The sequence below is a fragment of the Xiphophorus hellerii genome, chromosome 15 (assembly GCF_003331165.1).
Source record: "Xiphophorus hellerii strain 12219 chromosome 15, Xiphophorus_hellerii-4.1, whole genome shotgun sequence".
NCBI lineage: Eukaryota > Metazoa > Chordata > Actinopteri > Cyprinodontiformes > Poeciliidae > Xiphophorus > Xiphophorus hellerii.
Window position 1 is genome coordinate 7,802,273 of NC_045686.1, and position 16,819 is coordinate 7,819,091.

Here is a 16,819-nt window from a genome sequence, read left to right on the forward strand (position 1 = left end):
ATATAATTTAAATAATTGATCTTCACTTCTTGGCCAGAGCTGTGTGTTTGTTGCTTTTCTCATTTCAAAAAGTTCAAATGTGTTGTTGTTGTTTTTTTTTTTGTTTTTTTCTTTTCTTTTTTCTTCGGGGACTAATAGGTTGGTACCTCAGGCAGTCGAGTTTAGTAATACCATTCTTTTACTATAGAATCATGTCATAAATATTCAGCTCATTATTCTTCCTTGAATAATAAAGGGATTCTAAGTGACAGATATCATCATCATCTGGAGGCATGCATATGTTGATGTTGTCTAAACTTGTAGGTGCAAGCTACCCTGAGGGCTGGGCGGCAGTTGCCAAAATATGAATGACTTTTTCTGAAGCTGTAAAATGCCAGTTCCTTTTCCTGGAAAATATGTCAAATAAAAGCTTAATCTCGAGTTGCTTAAATTTCCATATAACAACTTTCCAGGCAAATTTGCTTTTCTTGTTAGACAGAGAAAATTCTCAGAGCGTTTTCTGGCAGCGTATAGAAACAGGTAGGGGAGAGCAACACTTCACTACTCTTGACTCTGGTCATAAAATGTATTTCAAACCATAAGAGGGGTATGGCAAAAACCAGTAGCAGCTTTAAAATGCTAATCCTCAGTAAACCTTGATGCCAAGAGTTGCACCTTAATATAAAAGTCCAAAATGGGTGGGAGTGTTTCTAGCTCTTATCTTTAGACTTATCTTTTTCAGAGGCTGATTGTGTTCATAAACAATCTGCAACATTGTTAATGATCGATGTGTGTGCAGAGTGGTTTTATTTGAAACACTTTTGAATTTTGTTGCTGGGATCAAATTCTCCTCCTTAGTTTCACCTCACATAGATTTGTCGCCCACAAAGTGTTTTAGTTAAATGTATGTTTAACTAAATTAACTTAATGCAAGTATGTGTAATTATTACAGATATATTTTGAGATGTGTTGTTTGTTTTTATTTAAAATTATCCATTCAAGCATCTTGATTACTTCTGCCATTTATTTTGTTTTTGTTTTAGTAACATATCCCCTAAATACGTTTTCTAATTAAATAAGCGTTCTTTTAGTTCATATTATTTATTTTATTTTATTTATATATATGTATGTATATATATACATTCCAGTTCTTGTCCTAACAGCTTTTGATTTACTCAAATTCTTGTTCGAAAAGTGTCATTGCCTTTTGGACAATTATAAACTGGACCGCAAGACTAATCTAAGTAAATTGATGGTATTGTCCATGTTTTCTCTGCAGTTCCATTTGAAATTGAGATGATAAACTATGCAGATCACAAAAAGTAAATTTTCCTTGACATTTGAAAAAAAATCTCCAAAAGGTATTTTAAATATAAGTGGCAGCAGCTTGAACTTTTGGGTTGCTGAAGTATTTTACTCCCATCTCTTATCTGCAGATGAGAAGCTGGTGAATGAACTCCAAGAGCTGCAGGTGAAGCTTGACGACTTTGAAAGAGTGAAGTTGATCGGAAGAGGAGCTTATGGTGAAGTGCAACTGGTGAGGCGTTTCTCTTCTAGTGCCCTATAAAAGAAGAAAATATTTACTTTAATCTTTTTATTTCATTGTTAAACTCTGCGTTTGAAGTAGAGAATTTTTTCCTGCTTTTCCTGAATTTAAGATTTTGCTTCTGGGCCACTAGAGGGAGCAACCATCAAGACAAATTTTAAAACACCCTGTTTTAAACAGAACTGTAAAATATTTTTCACATCATTTCCTACTTAGTGAATCATACATTTTGAAATTGGCTGTAATTCCTCGCTCTCCTCTTGGCCTCGTCTTTTAACTGCCTTTCTTCTGCTGGTAGAATCAGGTATCTGATAAGATGTTTGTCTGTTGGAACGAGTCCGGACAGGCTTTGTGTGGGGTATGAATATGAAATCTGGTGAGGGGGTGTGAAGGGGTACTCGTCTGTGTTTGTGCTTAGCACTTGTGTAAGCATGTCTTCTTATGGGTGTGTACAACACTGACTGCTTCCCGTCTCATGTCTGAATCTCTGCTATTATCTCAGCAGAATGGTGACTTGCCAACAGTTTTCTCCTTATTGTCCTTGTGCAGCTGTTACAGTTTACATCACCACCTCTCTCTATCCGACTGGCCTTATTTACAGGTCCGTCACAAGGCCTCGAAGAAGGTTTACGCCATGAAGCAGCTCAGCAAGTTTGAAATGATCAAAAGATCAGACTCGGCCTTCTTCTGGGAGGAGAGGCACATCATGGCGTTTTCCAACAGTCCCTGGATTGTTCAGGTGTGGATGTGTATTTCTTTCCGCAACACGTACAGTGCGAAAATATTCATACCCTCTTTAACCTTTTTCATGTGTTTTCGTAGGCTTTTATGTGATAGACCAGTACAAAGTGGTACATTATTGCAAAATGGAAGGAAAACATAGAGGGTATCCATTATTATACCTTTACTTTGGTACCTCTGAATTAAAGAGACTCAAATGCCTTTAGAAGTCACCTTAATGGTAAATTCAGTGCAACATGAGTTTAATTTAATCTCACTATAAATCCAGCTGTCCTGTGAAGGCCTAAGAGCTTTCTTAGAGAACATTAGTGAACAAACAGCATCCTGTTAACAAAGAAACCCAGAATTTTAAGAGAAGTTTAAAACAAGTTTAGGTTATTACACTGCATTCAATGTCTTATACGACGCTGCTGAAAAGTGAACATTGCGACTCTATCTAGACGTACCTGTCCACATAAATTAGGAGGCCTGACAAGGAGAGATTAAAACGGCAAAGCAGTGAAGACGCCTATGCTAGATGAGAGAATCTGTTGACAGTCCAACTATTACTTGCACATTCAACAGGCTTTTACTTTTTAAATTCCTGACTGCTGAGTCACTGACGCATTCAGGCTAAAACACCTCCAGTAGAGTCATTGAAATAAATTACTGTGGTGGTTGAAAAAGGTAATTATTAACATAAAATGGGACGAAAATAGACTGGGAAATCTGAAAACGTTAGTTTAGAAAAGTATGGAAACTGTATAGGACCTCTGCTTTCTTGCTACTTTAATAACACTTAGTGGTCATGAGTTGCTTGGTAAATGGACATTGTTAATCCCAAAGTTTTAGGACATCTCCCAAATTTAGGGTATTCTAATTAGAATATGGTCACAATTTAAATGACTAAAAACAAAACATCAGTGTTTTCCTCAGAATTCTGCAGCTTTAGCTGTGCAATGTTGCTGCATCCTTCTGCAAGTGGCTCACTCTAGCCTTACTCATGTTTACACCATTTGTCTTCTTGCAGCAACAGAACCACCCACAAGTTTTCACTTTGAGATTTCAGCTATTTGTCGGGCACACCTTTAACACGGCAGGAATCCCATCCATAATAGGATCCCACACAGGGAAAAAAAAAACAAGAAACAAAAAGCAGTTTCACAGACAACGCCTCTTTAGATCATCTTGCAGATATGTATCGTGTTGTTAATCCAGATGTTTCAATCAAATCCTACAACCTTAATGGTTTTATTAATTGCTAAGGCAATCAAAAGATGTGGAACAAGAATCCAGTTTGAAATAAGTTTCAAACTGGTTAGTTACAACTTTATAGCAAACTTTATTTGCTATAAAGTTGTTGTACAACTTTATAGCCAACTTTATTTGCTATAAAGTTGTAACAAGGAACTTGTGTGTTATCTAAGTAATTTTGAATGAACTTGAAATAGAACATATGTTTAAATTAAAATTTTGAAAACTAAACTAATTAAGTTACAATAACTTAATGTTTTAGATAAATCAGTTCAACCTGGTTGTGATTTTGAATGTCATAATCCTGGCATCAAATCCGTGAGGGACGACGGAGTCCCTGCTCCGTGAAAGAGGTGTATGAAGCCTCGTGCCGGAAGCCCGTTGAAAGGCTGTTTACATCGTTTTAAACTGCGGGATTGTGAGCATGAGTGGGAATAAAAATACCAATAGGTATTTCGTTCCATATAACACAGTAGGAGTGTAACCGGTAAATCTTTTATGGATGCAAAAGAAAGAACCCCCCACTTGATGACTTTGTGTTTCTGTGTTTGATATAATGTAAATCACTTTGAAATGCCTTGCTGCTGAAATGTGTTATACAAATAAAATTTGATTGATTGATTGATTGGTTGAAGTTTGCAGTAATGATTTTTGACTTTCACTATTGGCTGTTGAACAATGAAAACCAATTGTGTAGAAATAAACCAGTGTTGTCAAATCTGTATCAAAATCTATAAACACTTCAAAATGACATTAATGTGCGGAATGAACTTCATTCCAGCTTTGCTGCGCTTTCCAAGATGATCGGAACCTCTACATGGTGATGGAGTTTATGCCTGGCGGAGATGTGGTCACGCTCACCATAAACTACGACATCCCCGAGAAGTGGGCTCGCTTCTACACGGCTGAGTTGGTGCTGGCACTGGATGCCATCCACTCTATGGGTTTCATCCACCGTGACATTAAACCGGACAACATGCTGCTGGACCAGCACGGACACCTCAAACTAGCCGACTTTGGCACCTGCATGAGGATGAACTCGGTAGGCTTATTGTTGTGAATTGGAGTGAATGAGATGTTTCAGTATTTCAGAAACTTTAGAAGTTATTCTTTGTCAGGGAAATATGTTTCTTGCATTATTACTTAGAGCTCTAGTGCACCATCAGGTGTTCAAATAGTGGAAGTGGCACTCAAAATTGCACTGAAGCTGTTTTGAAAAGCTTCAGGATTTATTTTCCAAGCTATCAAATCAAAATGCCTCTGTGGTTCTGCCTCTGGTGTGGAGCAGGAAGTGTTTCTCAGCTTTTCACCACAGCTTTTTAAAATAGCTGCTCCTACATATTTGTGTCTTTGGGGAAATCCTCTGAACTCGTTACAAACACCTCGACATGCATTATGGTTTCTTACGATTTAATTTCTTATATAGTTAAATAAAAAGACTTGTATTGCTGGTAATTAACTAAATAAATTATAACAGTAAGCTTCATTTATTTTGCATCTTTCAAGACAGAAAATACAAAGTGCATCAGTAACATTTTAAAAATTATAGAATTAAAAAGTAAAAACTGTATAAGCAAAAATAAAAAATAAGTACCAGAAGCAAAATATTTCAAATAAAACAGCTAACTAAAAATATAATTTAAGATTAAATTCAATAATATTTATAACAAAGGTATAACTCAAAGAAAAACACCTTGTTGAGAAAAAATATTAGTACCCTGACAGAAAAACTTAATCATTCTAGGTAAAAGTTTTTCTTCCTAGACACTAATTTGATTAAATTAAGAATAAGCAGTGCCAAACGGGGGCTTCAGCAGCCACTACTGTCTCTTATTTTGTGATTACCGTTGTAAAACATAAAAAGTTGACTTTTTTGGATCCGCAAACTAGCACAGCTTACAAAACAGTTTGCTATGATGTGTTCTGTAAGATAAACCACAGGTGTTGGAAGACGGGTTTAGTTGGGCACTTTGACACAGATCATCTCGGTATATATTAATCAGTGTCCACAGACCTGATACTTTGAATCTTATACTTGTGATTGTGTGTGTGCTTGTCTGCAGTCTGGTATGGTGCACTGTGAGACAGCTGTAGGCACACCAGACTACATCTCCCCTGAGGTGCTTCAGTCTCAAGGCGGTGATGGGACCTACGGTCGGGAATGTGACTGGTGGTCTGTTGGAGTTTCTCTGTATGAATTGCTTGTTGGTGAGTTACATTTTAAATTCACAAGTATGAACTTCTTTCTGTGGGTTTATTGGTAAAAATCTAGAAAGTTTTAATGTCTAATATTCATCACAGGCGAAACTCCGTTCTATGCCGAGTCTCTCATCGGAACGTATGGGAAGATCATGAACCACCATAACGCTCTGGTCTTTCCGGACGATGTAGAGATGTCTCAGAATGCCAAAGATCTCATAAGTGCCTTTCTCACTGACAGGTTTGCTCATCAAACATTGTCAAATGTTCTTAGACCATTTTTTAAAAATAAATCATAATCCACTTCATGTGTATGAACATGCTGATTAGCTGGAGCCATTTACACATATAAAAATCATTGTATGTGTGTAAGTTAACGCTACATGATCTGAGAATGTGAGAGGTGTATGTTTGTCTGCATTACCCAATTATAGATCTACTAACTGTTTGGTCGTCTGGGTCTTGATACAAGAGAGGATCGCCCAAAAAAACAAAAAAAACAAACGTGTTCTTAGATTTGCTTGAATTAGATTGAACTTTACTGGTTCCTCTTGGAAATCACCAGCAGCAGTACACTGACAGAAAAAAAATGGGACAGTCATACTTAACAAAAAATTAGAAATCCAAACAAAATTGTCATAATTTTATTAATTATTGATCTTTGAGGTAAAGTTATATTGTTTTGTTCAAAAATGGAAACCAGTTTGTGAACAAAACCAAAATTCCTCTCTGTATCCCCTCAACCCTCTACCTCTGGGTGCATGGCGGCAGAGGGGTGTGGCAGTTTGAGTTGGTCATAATGGAATGACTAGCTCAACTTCAGGCATATGCTGAAGCAGAAAAGCAGATTTGAAGATGATTATGATGTTGATCATTTTTATGTATAACAATTTAAAAAGATCATAACTCAATACAAATCTCCTTAGGCAGCTGACATTTGTTTTTCGACTGCTTTTGGTGTTATCTAGAAAATTCCACCCTGATCAGTGAGTTATTTAACCCATATAAAAAAATAAATAAAAAAAACATTCAATTTGATGCACTCCAGGCAATAGTGAAATTAGGAATTATTCATTGTTGAAGTATTTTCAAATTAGACAATGTTTTTTATGAGTCTGTTTGCCTAAAATAACTGAATGAATCCAAAGGTTTGTTTATGACATCAGAATTTAAGCATAAATTCTTTGCTGATGTATTCATTCATGAATGAATAAATGGGTAGTGGTCCTGCTTTGTGGCCGTTTCCAGTGGAAGCGACCACTTCCTGTTTATATTACTGACCCCTCCCCAGAACAGGCTTCAAACACAAGCCCTTTCTGCTTCTCTACAGAGCAGCCTTTCATTTTTTCCTTCTCACTGAGTTTATTTACCTTCTCACTCACTATTCTCTCACCACACACAGAATCAGATGTGTGTATGTGAGGCAGTCTCACACACACACATTCGCTAATCACTGCATGCAGTTAACCCACATACTCTGTCATTGTCTTCCCATTTTGCTGGATCACCCATCCGGTCTCGATCCCCTCCCTCCCCCCATCCCATCTCTCTTTGAGTTATCTCATTTTTCCTTTATGGTTTTTTCAATTCATAATGTGCAACATTTTCTACCTGACTGTTGCCAATTTCCATTTCTCTTACTCCTATTTACTCCTTTAGTGTTCTGGGCACTAAGGCATAGCTTTTAAACTTAGCTCGGTTGCACGTGTTTTTTTTCTTTTTAATGCACCCATCAGAAAACTCCACTCTCTCCCCTTCTTGCTTGATCTGGAATGTCCCACACGTGGCAAGCCCAAACTGCCACACCCCTCTGCCGCCATGCACCCAGAGGTACTGGGGGTGGGGGGATGCAGAGAGGCGTTGAAGGAGGGAAGCTTCTGTGTCACCGATGGTTCCTCGTGCTAACTTTCTGCCATTCTGAAACTATATTATCTTGGTTCTGGCTGAACACAGGAGGTTCTCTGCAGCAGCAGTCATGCGGTTCTCCATTCTGGCCAGTTTGGTCAGAGCAGTCATTCCACTGGGCTCTGTGTTTTTGGGTTGACATGTTAGTGATGGTGGGTGGAGGGGCGGGATGATGTGGGGAGTGTTTTGCATTCTCACTAAGGCAACTTGCCTCTTAATGTGTCTGTGTCCTCCTTGTTGCTGTGTGCAGGAAGGTTCGACTGGGCCGCACTGGAGTGGATGAGATCAAACGTCACCCCTTCTTCAAGGACGACCAGTGGACCTTTGACAACATCCGTGACAGTAAGTGGGCACCTGGGGCATGTCTCTGAGTCTGTGCAGGTGTAGGTTTCCTCTGTTATTCCCATGTCTGGTAATGTGTGCCTTAGTCTTGTTGCCATTTCTGTCTTATCACCTCCAGCTCATTCCATTCCCTTTCCAGATTTGCTCTGCTTTAGCCTGTGATTTCAGTTTATTTCCAGCCCCTGCACCAGTAAGCCTTCACTTATGCTACACATGCTCTCCATATGGTCTCATATCTGGCATCAAATTACGGGATGCTTTGTAGAGCAGGACATCATGTTATTTCTCAAATCCTTCTGGAAATCAGCTCATATGGAGTATATCTTAAAAATGCATTAAAGATAACTGCAGCAGATTTCAAGTAATACTGTGTTGCTGTCATGTATTTAACGACATCAACCCAGTGTGGGTTTGCTTTGGAATTTAGATGAATCTATATTTTTATTGTCGTTGACCAAACACAACGTGCATTGAGATTGGTCCGCTTAACAACAAAAACATAAAGTAAAAACTGTTCAGTTTTTGGAAACTTCCAGCAAGGGATGAAAATAAAACAATTTCTATTTTTCAAAAATGCAAGATATCATAACATGGAAGCAAAAACAAAATGTGTTGTCTTCAAATTATTTAAAGACTTAATGTATTTAAAATTTAAAAGACAACATGCTGGAATGAGAGCAACGGCAGCCACTGTTGGTGAAATTAAATGACTTGATTATGGCAGTTTTACTAACATTGTCCACTATTTTAATTGTTGTTTTTAATTCTAAAATTATACACACTTGCAGTTTAGTTGAAGATTAAGTGACTAATTAACCATTTATTAGCTGGATAATTGGTCTTTCTTCTGAGGTTGGCATCCTGCAGCCAGCTGCTTAATAGACATTCCTAGGCCTTCTTAATTGCGGTGGTAAAGCAGCATGACCCTAATAAGACAGAGCTGATCAGCAGTGTACAGCAAAAGTTGAGGTGAGGGAAACTTTGTTTTGTTTCTCCCTCTCCTCTGGAGCATCACTCAAAGTATTATTTTTTTTATCTCTGATTTTCATCAATTGTTTTGCTTTTATGATTTATACAATATTTGTCATGGAAAGCAATGTTATATTGTTTTGATGTTTAGTTAATTATTAAATTAGTTTTCCATATTCTTGCCACGCTTTTTGTGTTCTTTTTTCCATAACATTTTATGTAATTGCCATATTCAAAACATTTAATTTCAAGTCAGTTACTTTAACATGGATATCTTTAATATTTTAACTCATAACTCATAAAATGTTTTAATATTACTTGATTCTGATCAGGTTCTTGTCTCTGGACGGTTTTGTGTACATATGACAGATAAAAATCTTGTCATACAGGTCCGTAAGATTAAGTATGAGATTTGGATAACATTAATCTACTGTGTGCACTTCTCTTTGTAACATAAAACAAAAAAAATAGTCTTCACAAGAAGCTCTTTGTACATTGCTGAAATTATGGGATATGTGGGGAAAAAAGAGGAAGAAAATTAGAATTTCTACATTAGGATTATGAAGAGCACCTTTGTGTCTGTGAGTGATTACATTCAGAGCCTTTTCCTTTCGCCTCTCCATTTCTCCGCTGCACCTGGCTCTGATTATAAGGGCAGACGAAAGTTCTGATCAGAGCCTTGCAGTCTGGAACATAAAACCACCGCTGTGCCACTGCTGCGCTGCACATGCATGTCCTCTTTCTCTCTCTCTGTCTCCAACACACACAGGCTCAACACATACTGGAAACATGAGAAAGATCTATTTCTTGTTTCCTGCAGAGCTCTATCTGTGCACTCTTTAGATCTTTAAGAATGAAACGACTCCCTGCTACGTAAGGCCTTCGCTCTGTGCTGCGACTCTTATCTTCTATTTGCTTACGGCGATGATTGCAGTGAAATGATGGACGAGTGGATGCAGGGGCTGAGAAAGGCGCATCCTCCGTAGCAACGGGCGGGACGACCGTGTGGCCTCATCTAATGAGAGGGGCGCCCCGTTTCGAAGGGTTTCGACTCTCTTTTTCACTCTCACTGTGGCCGCGGCTGCCTGTCATTAGACTCTCCCTATCAGAGAGCATTCTGGGAAGTCTTGCCACAAGGCCATCCATGTCTCTTTCTGTCTCACCACATGTTTGACTTTTTTTTTTTTTTTTTTTAAGTTTCCAGTTTTATATCACCCCCTACGTTGATTTTCATTCCTGTGTATTCATCAAACTGACGGTCAAGTCCCGACCTAACAGCAATGAGCTGCTTGCATAGAGCCAGAATTACACCCGTCTGAGACTGCTTCCTTTTTATTTAATTGGAATCTTTTTATAGACTAAAGGACCATTTTTATCTGATTGGCCCCTGCACGGATTTGTGTCTGTACGCCGTGCCGTGTTCAAAAGTGTGCTTGCTCTTGTGAAAGGAGAGCAGAGGGTGCTGTATTTTTTTTTTTCTGCTGCTGTGGTCAGGATTCATTTGTGAAAGGTAGCTGTGTGTGTGGGGCACAAAGCAAGCACTGTGTGGGGAAAAGGAGTGGTGTCAAGCTCACGCCAACCTGTAGAAAACGTACTCCTACTGCAGGCCCTGCCAAAGTTGGCACAGGGCTGACTGAAAGGGGTGAAAAAACATATTCAGTGCTAAAATGTTTTCAAGGAAGGGTTTTTAAATGCTCTTCGCCTGCTGGAACTTCTTCACATTTTGTCACATTGCAACCTCTATATTCACTGCATTTATGGCAGGGACCAAAAGTTGTAATGTTAAAGTGGAAGGAGGATGATATCATTTTTTTCCCACAGTTTTCTTCCAAGTAAAATCTTAAAAACAAGGCTACTTTATCTTGATGCACTTAGCTAAAACCCAATGCAATAAATGGCCCTTAAAAGTCACTTTTTTATTTTAATCTATAAGGATAAGTGCAGCACAGCTGTTTTGTGAAGACTTCAGAGAAACGGCATCATCAAGTTATTTTAACATTTATAAGGAACACAGCAGGCATGTGAAATGAGATAATCAGTTCAGATGCAGAATGCTTTTATAGCAGAACACTTATCATCAGCCTGAACAGACCATGGTGTAACCCAGGTGTCCGCCATACTTGCTATATTTTAACAACTTCATAGAAAAAATAAAAAAGAAAGGAGAAGATAAAAAGAAAAATTAAATCCTTTTTAGAAAAAGCGCACTTCATAATTCAAGTTCAAAATTGCCTAAATAATATAATCAGCAGTCGTTACAAACAACCAATATTGAATCAAATCAATCAACTTACAAATGTGATTGATCAAAGTAGCTACAAACTAAATCATATTAGGTACCAAATTTCATTGCTGCACCAACATGGAATGCAACACCAATAAAGAAATCATGGAAAAAATAATCAAATCTAAAGTTGAAAGGTAAACCCTTAAATATTAAAGGTGTGCTCTTTAATTCGGCTGCAACAGTGTGATTCTTCATTAAGTAAGTAATTAATAAGTAGACTAAACTGATGTGGGCCACTGATTGTCGATGGATCAGAGCTAATGCTAATGCTAACTGGCGGAGCAGAGCGAAAATAACGCCCTATTATCTACTCACCATCGAGTAACGGATTATCTGATGAGGTGGATGCAATGATAACTTGCTCAAATCAGTAAGGTTCACCAGCTGTCAATGGATCACAACCTGGCGAGTGATTCAACGGGAGGGAAATATTAGCGGCGCTATCATTGCAGATACTATACAACGTCAAGTCAGATGGTATTTAACAACTCACCGCAATCTACAAGTTTTAGAGATTAAATGAGTGATGAGTCGATTCAGAAACTCCAGGTTGTTTTATAAACAACCAACATGACAACCAACAGTGAGCAGCAGCAAGGTGGGGAAGAAAAAACAAAACCCGGAAGCACACATGACAATCAACTTAAAAGGGACAGCTTAAAGGGAAGGTGATTGGGTCATGGCGGACACCTGGGTTACAATGGCCTCTGTCAAAGAGTTCAGAGTTGACAAGAAGGTGAATGAGGCAAAAGAAAGAAGACAGTGGAGGAAATTTGTAATAGCAGAATAAGGTGGATCCAGAGACTACTGCCATAGGAAATACAAATGTACTCCACACTTTTCAGATTTCTGTTCGAAAAGAATATTAAAAACCTTTTGTTGCCTCCCTTATGCCTCCCATTTATACACTGTAATATAATATTCTAATCATTCGCTGTTAATTCTTGTAACATGGTAAAATGTGAAATGGTTCAAAGGATCAGCAAATAACTGAGGCAATGTAACGTCTTTATACTCAGCAGGATCTTTATTTCGACTTTAACCCTCCTGGTTTGCACCGCCTCCTCCTCCTTGACCCGTTTGACTCAACGACTCGCCCTCTGCTCCTGTATTCCAGCTGTGGCTCCAGTGGTTCCAGAGCTGAACAGCGACATAGACACCAGTAACTTTGATGAAATAGAGGTGGAAAAGGGAACTGCTGAGACTTTTCCTCCTCCCAGAGCGTTTGCGGGCAACCAGCTACCATTTATCGGCTTCACTTATTTCAAGGAGGATCAGTAAGTCTTTTAATCTTGTGTTCTTTTCATTTGACTGGTATTTTATCTGAATATATTATTGCTCAATTTTTATTTTTGATTTATTTGTAATGCTGTAATGAGTTTATATGAAGAAAAGCCAGTTCCTTGCACTGACGAAGGACTATTTACAGGAATGCTTAACGGGAAACAACAGCTTCACACTGAAGCCAGACACTGGATCCCTGTTTTAGACCCATACTGCCGCCTTGTTCTGACAGTGTCTTTAAATGCCCTCTCTGCGTCTTATTTATCATAGTTTCCTGCCTCACTTTAACTTAGCATAAAAATTGAGGAAAAAAACATTTATTTGTTAAAGTTATGTTGCTAAATTGCCTTAATCCACAAACTTGCTACTTAAATACAGACGACAGAGTAACTGTTCGTATGTAGCCAAATTTTATTGGGCATATTTGTCAAAATGGTAAACAGTACTGAAAATAACCAAGTGCAGCAACTCTGCATCTAAACTCCAATGATATATATGTATATATTCATAAATATCACACAATTCGTAAATTTTTATTGCTTTTTAATTCTTTTAAATGAATTTCACAATAAAAACTAGGTACAGAAGTTTAAATTGATAATGGAGTGGGCGCAACATGTTAACACCACATTAGGAAAAAACGTTGAAAACCTTAAATGCTTTTCTCCTTTTTCATATTTTTTTTTACTTGCTAAAATTAAATGTATGGTTTTAATTTGAACAATTATTAATAAATTTTAGCTGAATACTTTTGCATGGCTCTGCAGATGCTTTTATGAGTTTGGCCACATCAAAAAAAACGTCAGAAAGCAGGGCTTCTTTACAGCAAATTGTTTTAGAGTAACATTAATGGTTTTACAAACTGACACTATGTTATGCTTGATCTTTGAACCTCACATGCTCCCTGAAGTTTGGACTTGTGTGTTACTACCAATTAAAGCGGTTGCATACATTCATTGGTTTCCTCTCTGTATTTGTAGGCTCCTGAGCGGAACAGGCAGCAGCCCTGAAGAGGATTCAGACGACTGTAAGGATACAGAAAATTCTGCGGATAGCAAGAAAGACGTGAGTGGCTTTGTGTCCAAAGTTTTTTATCCTGTCAGAGAGGATAGATGGAAGACATTTTTCTTTGTTTTTCCTCTGAGCAGCTGCAGAAAAAGGTTAAGCAGCTGGAGGAGCAGCTTGATCATGAGATGCAGGCCAAAGATGAACTGGAGCAGAAGTGCAGGTATGGATGAGACACACACATTTGAACATCATTATGATGGATTATATCACAGTTTGTACAGTCTGAAACTATAAATCAACTTTTTGATACACTGTTATCTATAAATTGTGATTTTAAGAATAAACAGAATTCATTTCAGATTAATGTTTTGTTGATATATTAGCAGAATCACTTAGGAAAGAGGTAGTAATTAACATCATAATAATGGTAGTTGCAGTATAGGCTAAATGAAACGAGAAGAAGAGTGGTAATGTCAAATTCGGCTTCATTTTTGTTTTATTTATTTATTGTATTTCACCAGTTTGCTCTTTTTGAAAATTGGAGAAAATGTTTAAAAGAACAGGTCAAATGTGTTGTGTTTTTAACAAAGGAAATTGTTTTTAAATCTCTATCTATCCTATATTTTAATGGAAAAATTGTAATCAAGTTTGTTGTTGTCTTCAGAAATGCCACCAATCGTTTAGACAAGCTGGTCAATGAACTGGATAAGGAGGTAAAAATGGACTCAGAAGTGGCTACAGGTGCTCTAAACCTGTCTGATATAACACGGTAGCTGTAAGTTTGCGTTTACATTCTTGTTTTATCAGATGAACAGTCGGCAGAAAGTGGAAGCCTCCATGAGGCAGCTGGAGCGAGAGCGAGCCCTGCTGCAGCACCAGAGTGCGGAGAACCAACGCAAGGTGGAGATGGAGGCAGACAGGAAGCGCATCCTGGAAAACGAATGTGAGCACCCAGCAACCTTTATCTGACACTGGGTTTATCGTTTTCAAAATCAGAATAATGTTCTTCTCGACTGTTTTTACAGTAAACAACTTGAGGGACCAATTGGAGGACCAGAAGAAGAGGAACCAACACTCACAAATATCTAATGAGAAGAACATCCAGCTGCAAAAGCAGGTGAGGAGGAAACTCTGTATTGTTACTCACCACAACATGATTTACTTTTCTCGCAGAAAAATTAGAACTTGCCATCAAAGTTTTTTATGCGTTTGTATCATGATTAATTAACAAAATACTATTTTGTCACTTTGCTGCTGCTTCACTTTTATTTCATCACACATTGAATGGTATTTGTGTTCTATTCTGTTCTGAAACAACAGATATTTTCCCCTTATGTTACTAAATCTGCTGCTATAATAAAAACGTTTTGCCATTTAGGCTAAATGAGAACTAACTTCATCTGTTTCTCACCTGTAGCTCAATGAGGCTAACGATGCCCTGCAGGCTGAGCAGGAGGCGGTGGCTCGGCTGAAGAGGAGCCAGGCGGAGACACAGAAACAAGCCCAGAGCCTCGAAGTCAGCCTCAGGGAGATGGAGAAAAAGTGCAGCGGATTGGAAGCGAGCAAGGCGGAGCAGGAGAAGCAAATGAGGGGGCTGCAAGTCGAGCTGGAGGAGGAGAGGGGAGAACACAACCTCAGGACGGAGACCCTCGCTGACCTGCAGGGTGAGACACGGAAACAGCTAAACAGACAGTTTAACTCATCGTTCATCGCACTAATTATGATCTAGACCAGGGGTACCCAAAGTCGGTCCTCGAAGGCCGGCATCCTGCATGTTTTAGTTCTCTCCCTGGTGGTACCAACAACCTTTTCAGCATGTCAGTCTTCTTCTTAGGCCTCCTAACGAGCCATCATTTGGTCCAGGTGCGTTAAACCAGGGAGAGAACTAAAACATGCGGGATGCCGGCCCTCCAGGATAGACTTTGGGCATCCCTGATCTAGACATTTAAAAGTAATCAGATTTTTGTGTTTTCCTGAAGTAGACTTCTCTTCAGTTTTGGAAAAAGAAAGACATTACATAACTTGGCAGTGTGCAGTTGAACTGAGAATTAGATGTGAATCGCTTTTTGGATTCAGCCCTGGGAAATATTGGATCATAGGTGGAAACATCTGCTGGAAGAGGTGGAGAGTGAAGCAAGACGCCAGAACATTGCAGGGTTTTTTTTGTTTGTTTTTTTTTCTTGAGAGGTGGCTTTAAATTTCATGGTCTCTGTAACACAGAGACGCCGCCCTCTGAGGTCAGAGGGGAATTTGTTAGGTCAAAGATTTACCTGTTTGCCGTGATGCCGCATGCTATTTTCTTCCGTTGGTCAAAGTCTCCTTTAGGGTTGATTCATGGAAAAGAAGAGGAAAACAAACTTAAAGTGCCGTATTTTGTGTGTTTTAGGCCAAACATGAGGTGTCACATAGGGAATGTCCAAAAATAAGCGGCCCAGGTGTTAAATTATTGCATGTTTGTTGCAAAATTGTTGCTTCCCTCTAATTTGATTGTTTTTACATTCCTCCACTTCAGGAACAATTTCACTCCTAGAAGACGAAGTGAAGGAGGTGAAATCTTCTCTTTCCAAGGTCAACAGTGAAAAAAAGGAGCTACAGACCAAGCTAAATAATCTCGAAAAGGTATTTTCTTCTCTCCCAATCACTTTTACTATACAAAATATTCCTCCATTAAAGACTTTATTGTGTAAAAGACATTATTCTAAAAAACTTAACATATATGCTTTGATTGCAGGAAAAGAACAACCAAGCGATTGACCTTGCGTTCCAGCTCAAGTCGCTCCAGCAGAGTCTGGAGCAGGAGGAGGCAGAGCATAAGGCTACCAAAGCTAAACTCGTAGATAAAAGCGAAATCTACAAATCTATCGAGGAAGCCAAATCTGAGGCCTTAAAAGGTGAGCAGAAAAATCTATAGACGTATAGATGCTGATAAATGTGCTGGCAGCCCTGGTAAGAATTTGTTAAAGCCTTAAGATTAATAGATCTTTTATTGGAGAAGTAAAATGTCACCCTATGAAATTTTGATTACAAAAATACTCAATGTAAACATTTTTCATTCAAGTGGGGCAAAAATATCACCTTAAGAAAGTATTGATTATAATTGTTTTTTGTTTTTTTCCTGTCACTATTTCTACTGATCAGTTTTGCCAGTAAAGCCTAGAATATTATTTTTTAAATTTATATTAAAATTTTTAATCTCTAGCCACCTGGTTTCTATTGAGAAACATCCTGCTATTTCCAAAAGCTAATGTATTCAAAAAGTAATAAATGCATTCAATTTGAAATTGTGATTTTTGTTAATGTTTTTGGGTGTGGAATGAATGCATTTT

At 38.3% G+C, this 16,819-nt stretch overlaps 1 protein-coding gene across 6 annotated transcripts in view; it reads left to right on the plus strand.

The window, feature by feature from the left end:
• The window catches only part of LOC116734123 (rho-associated protein kinase 2-like), a 39,278-nt gene that overhangs the window by 6,976 nt on the left and 15,483 nt on the right, over positions 1-16,819 (plus strand). For all 6 annotated transcript variants that reach the window (XM_032585294.1, XM_032585295.1, XM_032585291.1 and 3 more), the window contains exons 3-17: positions 1,416-1,516; positions 2,127-2,264; positions 4,281-4,541; positions 5,563-5,707; positions 5,801-5,939; positions 7,854-7,945; positions 12,319-12,478; positions 13,466-13,550; positions 13,634-13,713; positions 14,158-14,206; positions 14,301-14,436; positions 14,519-14,610; positions 14,911-15,157; positions 16,006-16,112; positions 16,225-16,384. In XM_032585294.1, the coding sequence (XP_032441185.1) occupies positions 1,416-1,516; positions 2,127-2,264; positions 4,281-4,541; positions 5,563-5,707; positions 5,801-5,939; positions 7,854-7,945; positions 12,319-12,478; positions 13,466-13,550; positions 13,634-13,713; positions 14,158-14,206; positions 14,301-14,436; positions 14,519-14,610; positions 14,911-15,157; positions 16,006-16,112; positions 16,225-16,384 (1,992 nt within the window). The remainder of the gene's footprint in view (positions 1-1,415; positions 1,517-2,126; positions 2,265-4,280; positions 4,542-5,562; positions 5,708-5,800; positions 5,940-7,853; positions 7,946-12,318; positions 12,479-13,465; positions 13,551-13,633; positions 13,714-14,157; positions 14,207-14,300; positions 14,437-14,518; positions 14,611-14,910; positions 15,158-16,005; positions 16,113-16,224; positions 16,385-16,819) is intronic.